This window comes from Branchiostoma lanceolatum, chromosome 18, assembly GCF_035083965.1.
Source record: "Branchiostoma lanceolatum isolate klBraLanc5 chromosome 18, klBraLanc5.hap2, whole genome shotgun sequence".
NCBI classification, from domain to species: domain Eukaryota; kingdom Metazoa; phylum Chordata; class Leptocardii; order Amphioxiformes; family Branchiostomatidae; genus Branchiostoma; species Branchiostoma lanceolatum.
The window spans coordinates 3,744,094-3,756,117 of NC_089739.1; the positions used below are offsets into that span (position 1 = coordinate 3,744,094).

The 12,024-nt window shown below is 42.5% G+C and overlaps 1 protein-coding gene across 1 annotated transcript; it reads left to right on the top strand.

Moving 5' to 3' along the window:
- Positions 1-220: 220 nt before the first annotated feature.
- On the top strand, positions 221-4,000 carry LOC136424617 (GATA zinc finger domain-containing protein 15-like). Its single transcript, XM_066413234.1, has 4 exons — positions 221-397; positions 1,898-2,303; positions 3,188-3,330; positions 3,881-4,000. The coding sequence occupies exons 2-4, from the start codon at positions 1,946-1,948 to the stop codon at positions 3,998-4,000; spliced, it is 621 nt and encodes a 206-aa protein (XP_066269331.1). The 5' UTR covers positions 221-397; positions 1,898-1,945.
- Positions 4,001-12,024: the final 8,024 nt, after the last annotated feature.

Genomic DNA, 12,024 nt, shown 5'->3' on the forward strand with positions numbered 1-12,024 from the left:
CAAGTATGTTTGCTAATTTAGTACCAGTATCTCTTTCAGGGAGAATATTAACCCTCGGGGAGTTGTTCAGGACAGTTAATTCACGTTGTCTAAGACCATAGTTCCTCTCAGCTCTTCCAAAAGTTTACACCATTACAGTCATACACATTTTCTTGTTACACATAAATGATGTTAAGAATAACGGGATGAAGATATATATTTATTGATTAATTTAAGAACAAGGCGAAGAGGACGAAGATGACGAATCAGCTCGAGAAAACGGATATGACATTTGTGAGACGCCAATGGACATTGAGTGCCGGCTCGTAGGAACAGATTACGTGCTAGGGAATGGAGGCATCTCAGATGACGGGCTCACTAAATGTACCTTAGAATACGGTGCTCAGTGTGAATACAAGTAAGTTCATGTATAGAATTGTTAGCCTACAAACATTGCTCTACAAGTTCCCAATCATTTGACCAATAATGTAACATGTTGTGATGGATCATATAACATCATTGCTTCAATCCAAACAATTTGTTGAATAATAAAGATAGCTTTTGAACTGTATTTTTCAACACTCTTAAAACGAAATACAGGCATACTCAACTCCAGAAGCGTTTTTTCCTAAAAGACCACATCTTTATTGATTTAAAATCAGCAAAATTGTAAAAATGAATCACGAATGAACAAATGAATGAAGCCTTTATAATCAAATGGTTCATTAGTACCAATTTATGCGGACCGATGGAATGTGTTGCATGATGGGAACGATGCCTTAACTATTGGTTATTATAAGTAAATTGCTGAAGTTCAAGGTCAATTTTTGGTACGAAAGAATGGAAGAATTACACCAAAGACAGTAACTGAAGCCAAGCAACTGGATAACATTAAAATAAAATATTTCAGAAAAAAACACGCTAGCTTTCGTAAGTGACTAAAGGACAGAACTTGCAAACCAGGTTTTACAGGAAATCTCGGAATTGATTTGTTAATTAGGTTAAAGCAATTTACTATTTAGGATGGTTCAATAGAAGTAAAACCAAGAACAGGCTGTATGCTAAATAGTCGATGAGCTCGTTTGTCAATTCTTAATTTCCGATAGAAGAATCAAGTTTAAAAGGTTAAAAGTCATAATACTATCCACATGCAAGTTTAAAACATTATTTTCAAGATCGGCCCTAGAGTTCCACAGCACGCCCTATTTTTCTAAGGGCCTTTTTTATCTTAAATATTGGTTTCAATGGGATGTTTAAAATCAATGTCGATTCGGACCTAAAGCAATCGGTAAATAAAGTTGCTACGGCTATAAGTTGACCAACAAGTATCCAAAATACAGTGATGTTTAATTCTTAAATCTTAAATATTGGTTTCAATGGGATGTTTAAAATCAATGTCGATTCGGACCTAAAGCAATCGGTAAATAAAGTTGCTACGGCTATAAGTTGACCAACAAGTATCCAGAAATACAGTGATGTTTTATACTATAAAGTCAACCCAAGATTTCTGAAATGCGCCCAACTTAAAGTTTATCAATAGGTTGTTTGCAATAGAATATGTAAAAGCTGCCTGTACTTTATCTGGGGGTGCTTAGGGGGTTACTAGAATATTGATGCTGTATAATGTAATTGCGGCCAAATCCAAATTCAATGTAAAATTGGCAACGCAATAGCGTTTTTTTATTCAACCAAATATAATTAGCGGATCAGATCCACTCTCCACTGGGTTTTGATAATTTTTAACTTTTCCTTTATTCATGACAAATAACTTCAAGAATTTATTGAGTTTACTGAAAAAAATCCGTAACTTCAATCTTACATGCATACACATTCAAATATCGAAATTGAAAAAACTAACTGTAGTCTTTTAATCTGAGAATTATTCAAACATAATTACTGAATTTGTCTTCAAATACAGTTGTTCAAACTATGAGGTACGGTACAGATGTTGCTATGAAATGCACGAATGCACAACGCCTGGACCAACCACTCCAGCACCAACAACGGCAGCACCAACAACAGCAGCACCAACGACAGCAGCACCAACAACAGTTGCACCAACGACAGCAGCACCAACAACAGCAGCACCAACAACAGCTGCACCAACAACAGCTGCACCAACGACGGCGGCACCAACGACGGCGGCACCCACAACAGCGGCACCAACAACAGCGGCACCAACAACAGCGGCACCAACAACAGCAGCACCAACGACAGCAGCACCAACGACAGCAGCACCAACGACAGCCGCACCCACGACAGAAGCACCCACGACGGCGGCACCAACAACGGCAGCACCAACAACGGCGGCACCCACGACGGCGGCACCCACGACGGCGGCACCCACGACGGCGGCACCGACGACGGCGGCACCCACGACGGCGGCACCCACGACGGCGGCACCGACGACGGCGGCACCGACGACAGCGGCACCGACGACAGCGGCACCGACAACAGCGGCACCGACAACAGCGGCACCGACAACAGCGGCACCCACAACAGCGGCACCGACAACAGCGGCACCGACAACAGCGGCACCGACAACAGCGGCACCCACAACAGCGGCACCCACAACAGCGGCACCCACAACAGCAGCACCCACAACAGCAGCACCCACAACAGCAGCACCCACAACAGCAGCACCCACAACAGCAGCACCCACAACAGCAGCACCCACAACTGAAGCACCAACTACAATATGTGAACCTGATTGTCAATGGTCTGAATGGATAGATACACACTGCCCTCCTACAGGTACGTTGGTGTTGAAACTGTTAAAAACAGGAATCTTGTGGAACATTTGATATGATAAACACGGTTTAAACTAAGATTGATAATAATTTTTGGAGCAAAAATATGAATGTATATTATTCGTATGAAATTATCACGTAAGATAGAGCTTGAATAGAATTATGTCTATGTTGTAGGGACGGTTTTTGTCTTCTGATATAATTAGAAGTCGTCAAAAGTTTGATAGCTTGCGATTTTTTTAGGCTTTTTCCAAATGCCAATCATTGTTTTTCTTCCGCTGCAGCATTAGCTTAACTTAGATTCATGTCATGATACCCTGCAAAATTGCATGTTGTCTTGTATATCTTTTCCTTCCATGTAGAAATTTTGCGAGTGGTCATGGGTCCTTTAAGGTAAAGCAACATCTATCTTTCATTTGATAGTAGATGCCAATGTCTGTTTGTTTCCTACTGTTCAGTGTGTGAGGATGATAATGACATGCCATTTGGGGAATCCTGCTATCATTACGAAACGGAAGAACCAACAGACAAGGATTCTGCAGAAATAATATGTCAGCAAGGTGGTGGCAGCTTGGTGTCTATTTCATCCTCCGATGAATATGTAAGTGTAACGGGAATATTGTCTTTGATGCCTTGGGAACAAATTACAATGTAGATATCAAGTGCTCTATCTTTTACCAAGAGAGAATCAATACATGATTTCTTAAATCCATAATTATAGTTTTATTATAGTTACGAAGTATCTGCTCAAGGATAAAAGGAGAGGTCAACCCAGAAGACCATAGTAGCGGAACTTATTTTCTTAATTATGAATTCATTGCTATGGACATGGATTTGCCGACCCTTTCCATTCATTTCTACGTAAAAGCCGTTCCCATGCTACATGTTAGATGAATCAAACCTGAGTAGTAGATACTTTAATGTTGACTCTGATACAGGCAGCATCAATTTAAAACCTACATCTGAAAGTAGAATTTTCAACATATAAGTAAACGTCCCTCCTTGTACCAACGTTTTGACAGGTAGTCAGATGCCTTCATTGTGCAGGTCTTGATAAACTCTCTGCTACTAGGAGATACTTGATGTCTTTGGCTTCAGTTGACTTTCCAACCTGTTGAACCTATGAATTGGTGCAATTGTCCCAACTTCAGGGCATGATCATGGATGAATATGAAGAGAAAACATACTATCTGGGAGCCACGTGGATAAATGATGCTTGGGCGTGGGACAGCGGAAGCACTGACGGATTGGACCTTCTTACATCGCTGTGAGATTATCATTTCCCTGTCATTCCAAAATATGTTTAGCACTTGGATGGCTTATAAGTGTCCGCGAATAAAACGGCAAAAATTAGCAAAAGTTTGAAAGAAACTATAGAAAGAAAATCAATATCAGACGGCAGAGTAAAACTACTCTCAACACACGTGTCCTGTACTTAAAATCAACTCATATGTTTGGAAAAATAACTTAATTTGTACGCAGTTATAGCAGGAATGTAGCAATGCTGAAATAACAACGCCCTTTCATAAGAGACCTTCACAACTATTTCTTCTTCAGCAATGCCCCTGATGGAAGTGATACTCAACGTTGCCTAATGATGATGAATGGAGACCTTACAGCCACGGATTGTGACACTGCAAGGGAATTCCTTTGTGAGACACCTGGAGGTAGGAACAAACAACAAACACATAAACAAGAACGGTCCATAAATGATACAATCCAGTGTGGTTCATCAAATTCAAAACTAGATCCATGTGAAAATTATATTCGGACACAGGACAATGTGTTATGATAGTTCAATTTAGTGCCATACTGTTCATAATGATTTACTTTTGATAGATCAAGTATGTTTGCTAATTTAGTACCAGATCTCTTTCAGGGAGAATATTAACCCTCGGGGAGTTGTTCAGGACAGTTAATTCACGTTGTCTAAGACCATAGTTCCTCTCAGCTCTTCCAAAAGTTTACACCATTACAGTCATACACATTTCCTTGTTACACATAAATGATGTTAAGAATAACGGGATGAAGATATATATTTATTGATTAATTTAAGAACAAGGCGAAGAGGACGAAGATGACGAATCAGCTCGAGAAAACGGATATGACATTTGTGAGACGCCAATGGACATTGAGTGCCGGCTCGTAGGAACAGATTACGTGCTAGGGAATGGAGGCATCTCAGATGACGGGCTCACTGAATGTACCTTAGAATACGGTGCTCAGTGTGAATACAAGTAAGTTCATGTATAGAATTGTTAGCCTACAAACATTGCTCTACAAGTTCCCAATCATTTGACCAATAATGTAACATGTTGTGATGGATCATATAACATCATTGCTTCAATCCAAACAATTTGTTGAATAATAAAGATAGCTTTTGAACTGTATTTTTCAACACTCTTAAAACGAAATACAGGCATACTCAACTCCAGAAGCGTTTTTTCCTAAAAGACCACATCTTTATTGATTTAAAATCAGCAAAATTGTAAAAATGAATCACGAATGAACAAATGAATGAAGCCTTTATAATCAAATGGTTCATTAGTACCAATTTATGCGGACCGATGGAATGTGTTGCATGATGGGAACGATGCCTTAACTATTGGTTATTATAAGTAAATTGCTGAAGTTCAAGGTCAATTTTTGGTACGAAAGAATGGAAGAATTACACCAAAGACAGTAACTGAAGCCAAGCAACTGGATAACATTAAAATAAAATATTTCAGAAAAAAACACGCTAGCTTTCGTAAGTGACTAAAGGACAGAACTTGCAAACCAGGTTTTACAGGAAATCTCGGAATCGATTTGTTAATTAGGTTAAAGCAATTTACTATTTAGGATGGTTCAATAGAAGTAAAACCAAGAACAGGCTGTATGCTAAATAGTCGATGAGCTCGTTTGTCAATTCTTAATTTCCGATAGAAGAATCAAGTTTAAAAGGTTAAAAGTCATAATACTATCCACATGCAAGTTTAAAACATTATTTTCAAGATCGGCCCTAGAGTTCCACAGCACGCCCTATTTTTCTAAGGGCCTTTTTTATCTTAAATATTGGTTTCAATGGGATGTTTAAAATCAATGTCGATTCGGACCTAAAGCAATCGGTAAATAAAGTTGCTACGGCTATAAGTTGACCAACAAGTATCCAAAATACAGTGATGTTTAATACTTAAATCTTAAATATTGGTTTCAATGGGATGTTTAAAATCAATGTCGATTCGGACCTAAAGCAATCGGTAAATAAAGTTGCTACGGCTATAAGTTGACCAACAAGTATCCAGAAATACAGTGATGTTTTATACTATAAAGTCAACCCAAGATTTCTGAAATGCGCCCAACTTAAAGTTTATCAATTGGTTGTTTGCAATAGAATATGTAAAAGCTGCCTGTACTTTATCTGGGGGTGCTAAGGGGGTTACTAGAATATTGATGCTGTATAATGTAATTGCGGCCAAATCCAAATTCAATGTAAAATTGGCAACGCAATAGCGTTTTTTTATTCAACAAAATATAATTAGCGGATCAGATCCACTCTCCACTGGGTTTTGATAATTTTTAACTTTTCCTTTATTCATGACAAATAACTTCAAGAATTTTTTGAGTTTACTGAAAAAAATCCGTAACTTCAATCTTACGTGCATACACATTCAAATATCGAAATTGAAAAAACTAACTGTAGTCTTTTAATCTGAGAATTATTCAAACATAATTACTGAATTTGTCTTCAAATACAGTTGTTCAAACTATGAGGTACGGTACAGATGTTGCTATGAAATGCACGAATGCACAACGCCTGGACCAACCACTCCAGCACCAACAACGGCAGCACCAACAACAGCAGCACCAACGACAGCAGCACCAACAACAGCTGCACCAACGACAGCAGCACCAACAACAGCAGCACCAACAACAGCTGCACCAACGACGGCGGCACCAACGACGGCGGCACCAACGACGGCGGCACCAACGACGGCGGCACCAACGACGGCGGCACCAACGACGGCGGCACCAACGACGGCGGCACCAACGACGGCGGCACCAACGACAGCGGCACCAACGACAGCGGCACCCACAACAGCGGCACCAACAACAGCGGCACCAACAACAGCGGCACCAACGACAGCAGCACCAACGACAGCAGCACCAACGACAGCAGCACCAACGACAGCCGCACCCACGACAGAAGCACCCACGACGGCGGCACCAACAACGGCAGCACCAACAACGGCGGCACCCACGACGGCGGCACCCACGACGGCGGCACCCACGACGGCGGCACCCACGACGGCGGCACCGACGACGGCGGCACCCACGACGGCGGCACCCACGACGGCGGCACCCACGACGGCGGCACCGACAACGGCGGCACCGACGACGGCGGCACCGACGACGGCGGCACCGACGACGGCGGCACCGACGACGGCGGCACCCACGACGGCGGCACCCACGACGGCGGCACCCACGACGGCGGCACCCACGACGGCGGCACCCACGACGGCGGCACCCACGACGGCGGCACCGACGACGGCGGCACCCACGACGGCGGCACCGACGACAGCGGCACCCACAACAGCGGCACCCACAACAGCGGCACCCACAACAGCGGCACCCACAACAGCGGCACCAACAACAGCGGCACCCACGACGGCGGCACCCACGACGGCGGCACCCACGACGGCGGCACCCACGACGGCGGCACCCACGACGGCGGCACCGACGACGGCGGCACCGACGACGGCGGCACCGACGACGGCGGCACCGACGACGGCGGCACCCACGACGGCGGCACCCACGACGGCGGCACCCACGACGGCGGCACCGACGACGGCGGCACCCACGACGGCGGCACCGACGACGGCGGCACCCACGACGGCGGCACCCACGACGGCGGCACCCACAACAGCGGCACCCACAACAGCGGCACCCACAACAGCGGCACCCACAACAGCGGCACCCACAACAGCAGCACCCACAACAGCAGCACCCACAACAGCAGCACCCACAACTGAAGCACCCACAACTGAAGCACCAACTACAATATGTGAACCTGATTGTCAATGGTCTGAATGGATAGATACACACTGCCCTCCTACAGGTACGTTGGTGTTGAAACTGTTAAAAACAGGAATCTTGTGGAACATTTGATATGATAAACACGGTTTAAACTAAGATTGATAATAATTTTTGGAGCAAAAATATGAATGTATATTATTCGTATGAAATTATCACGTAAGATAGAGCTTGAATAGAATTATGTCTATGTTGTAGGGACGGTTTTTGTCTTCTGATATAATTGGAAGTCGTCAAAATTTTGATAGCTTGCGATTTTTTTAGGCTTTTTGCAAATGCCAATCATTGTTTTTCTTCCGCTGCAGCATTAGCTTAACTTAGATTCATGATACAAGCTTGACCTATTTTACCCTGCAAAATTGCATGTTGTCTTGTATATCTTTTCCTTCCATGTAGAAATTTTGCGAGTGGTCATGGGTCCTTTAAGGTAAAGCAACATCTATCTTTCATTTGATAGTAGATGCCAATGTCTGTTTGTTTCCTACTGTTCAGTGTGTGAGGATGATAATGACATGCCATTTGGGGAATCCTGCTATCATCACGAAACGGAAGAACCAACAGACAAGGATTCTGCAGAAATAATCTGTCAGCAAGGTGGTGGCAGCTTGGTGTCTATTTCATCCTCCGATGAATATGTAAGTGTAACGGGAATATTGTCTTTGATGCCTTGGGAACAAATTACAATGTAGATATCAAGTGCTCTATCTTTTACCAAGAGAGAATCACTACATGATTTCTTAAATCCATAATTATAGTTTTATTATAGTTACGAACTATCTGCTCAAGGATAAAAGGAGAGGTCAACCCAGAAGACCATAGTAGTGGAACTTATTTTCTTAATTATGAATTCATTGCTATGGACATGGATTTGCCGACCCTTTCCATTCATTTCTACGTAAAAGCCGTTCCCATGCTACATGTTAGATGAATCAAACCTGAGTAGTAGATACTTTAATGTTGACTCTGATACAGGCAGCATCAATTTAAAACCTACATCTGAAAGTAGAATTTTCAACATATAAGTAAACGTCCCTCCTTGTACCAACGTTTTGACAGGTAGTCAGATGCCTTCATTGTGCAGGTCTTGATAAACTCTCTGCTACTAGGAGATACTTGATGTCTTTGGCTTCAGTTGACTTTCCAACCTGTTGAACCTATGCATTGGTGCAATTGTCCCAACTTCAGGGCATGATCATGGATGAATATGAAGAGAAAACATACTATCTGGGAGCCACGTGGATAAATGATGCTTGGGCGTGGGACAGCGGAAGCACTGACGGATTGGACCTTCTTACATCGCTGTGAGATTATCATTTCCCTGTCATTCCAAAATATGTTTAGCACTTGGATGGCTTATAAGTGTCCGTGAATAAAACGGCAAAAATTAGCAAAAGTTTGAAAGAAACTATAGAAAGGAAATCAATATCAGACGGCAGAGTAAAACTACTCTCAACACACGTGTCCTGTACTTAAAATCAACTCATATTTTTGGAAAAATAACTTAATTTGTACGCAGTTATAGCAGGAATGTAGCAATGCTGAAATAACAACGCCCTTTCATAAGAGACCTTCACAACTATTTCTTCTTCAGCAATGCCCCTGATGGAAGTGATACTCAACGTTGCCTAATGATGATGAATGGAGACCTTACAGCCACGGATTGTGACACTGCAAGGGAATTCCTTTGTGAGACACCTGGAGGTAGGAACAAACAGCAAACACATAAACAAGAACGGTCCATAAATGATACAATCCAGTGTGGTTCATCAAATTCAAAACAAGATCCATGTGAAAATTATATTCGGACACAGGACAATGTGTTATGATAGTTCAATTTAGTGCCATACTGTTCATAATGATTTACTTTTGATAGATCAAGTATGTTTGCTAATTTAGTACCAGTATCTCTTTCAGGGAGAATATTAACCCTCGGGGAGTTGTTCAGGACAGTTAATTCACGTTGTCTAAGACCATAGTTCCTCTCAGCTCTTCCAAAAGTTTACACCATTACAGTCATACACATTTCCTTGTTACACATAAATGATGTTAAGAATAACGGGATGAAGATATATATTTATTGATTAATTTAAGAACAAGGCGAAGAGGACGAAGATGACGAATCAGCTCGAGAAAACGGATATGACATTTGTGAGACGCCAATGGACATTGAGTGCCGGCTCGTAGGAACAGATTACGTGCTAGGGAATGGAGGCATCTCAGATGACGGGCTCACTGAATGTACCTTAGAATACGGTGCTCAGTGTGAATACAAGTAAGTTCATGTATAGAATTGTTAGCCTACAAACGTTGCTCTACAAGTTCCCAATCATTTGACCAATAATGTAACATGTTGTGATGGATCATATAACATCATTGCTTCAATCCAAACAATTTGTTGAATAATAAAGATAGCTTTTGAACTGTATTTTTCAACACTCTTAAAACGAAATACAGGCATACTCAACTCCAGAAGCGTTTTTTCCTAAAAGACCACATCTTTATTGATTTAAAATCAGCAAAATTGTAAAAATGAATCACGAATGAACAAATGAATGAAGCCTTTATAATCAAATGGTTCATTAGTACCAATTTATGCGGACCGATGGAATGTGTTGCATGATGGGAACGATGCCTTAACTATTGGTTATTATAAGTAAATTGCTGAAGTTCAAGGTCAATTTTTGGTACGAAAGAATGGAAGAATTACACCAAAGACAGTAACTGAAGCCAAGCAACTGGATAACATTAAAATAAAATATTTCAGAAAAAAACACGCTAGCTTTCGTAAGTGACTAAAGGACAGAACTTGCAAACCAGGTTTTACAGGAAATCTCGGAATTGATTTGTTAATTAGGTTAAAGCAATTTACTATTTAGGATGGTTCAATAGAAGTAAAACCAAGAACAGGCTGTATGCTAAATAGTCGATGAGCTCGTTTGTCAATTCTTAATTTCCGATAGAAGAATCAAGTTTAAAAGGTTAAAAGTCATAATACTATCCACATGCAAGTTTAAAACATTATTTTCAAGATCGGCCCTAGAGTTCCACAGCACGCCCTATTTTTCTAAGGGCCTTTTTTATCTTAAATATTGGTTTCAATGGGATGTTCAAAATCAATGTCGATTCGGACCTAAAGCAATCGGTAAATAAAGTTGCTACGGCTATAAGTTGACCAACAAGTATCCAGAAATACAGTGATGTTTTATACTATAAAGTCAACCCAAGATTTCTGAAATGCGCCCAACTTAAAGTTTATCAATAGGTTGTTTGCAATAGAATATGTAAAAGCTGCCTGTACTTTATCTGGGGGTGCTTAGGGGGTTACTAGAATATTGATGCTGTATAATGTAATTGCGGCCAAATCCAAATTCAATGTAAAATTGGCAACGCAATAGCGTTTTTTTATTCAACAAAATATAATTAGCGGATCAGATCCACTCTCCACTGGGTTTTGATAATTTTTAACTTTTCCTTTATTCATGACAAATAACTTCAAGAATTTATTGAGTTTACTGAAAAAAATCCGTAACTTCAATCTTACGTGCATACACATTCAAATATCGAAATTGAAAAAAACTAACTGTAGTCTTTTAATCTGAGAATTATTCAAACATAATTACTGAATTTGTCTTCAAATACAGTTGTTCAAACTATGAGGTACGGTACAGATGTTGCTATGAAATGCACGAATGCACAACGCCTGGACCAACCACTCCAGCACCAACCACGGCAGCACCAACAACAGCAGCACCAACGACAGCAGCACCAACAACAGCTGCACCAACGACAGCAGCACCAACAACAGCAGCACCAACAACAGCTGCACCAACGACGGCGGCACCAACGACGGCGGCGCCAACGACGGCGGCGCCAACGACGGCGGCGCCAACGACGGCGGCGCCAACGACGGCGGCACCAACGACGGCGGCACCAACGACGGCGGCACCAACGACGGCGGCACCAACGACAGCGGCACCAACAACAGCGGCACCAACGACAGCAGCACCAACGACAGCAGCACCAACGACAGCAGCACCAACGACAGCCGCACCCACGACAGAAGCACCCACGACGGCGGCACCAACAACGGCGGCACCAACAACGGCGGCACCCACGACGGCGGCACCCACGACGGCGGCACCCACGACGGCGGCACCGACGACGGCGGCACCCACGACGGCGGCACCGACGACGGCGGCACCGACGACGGCGGCACCGACGA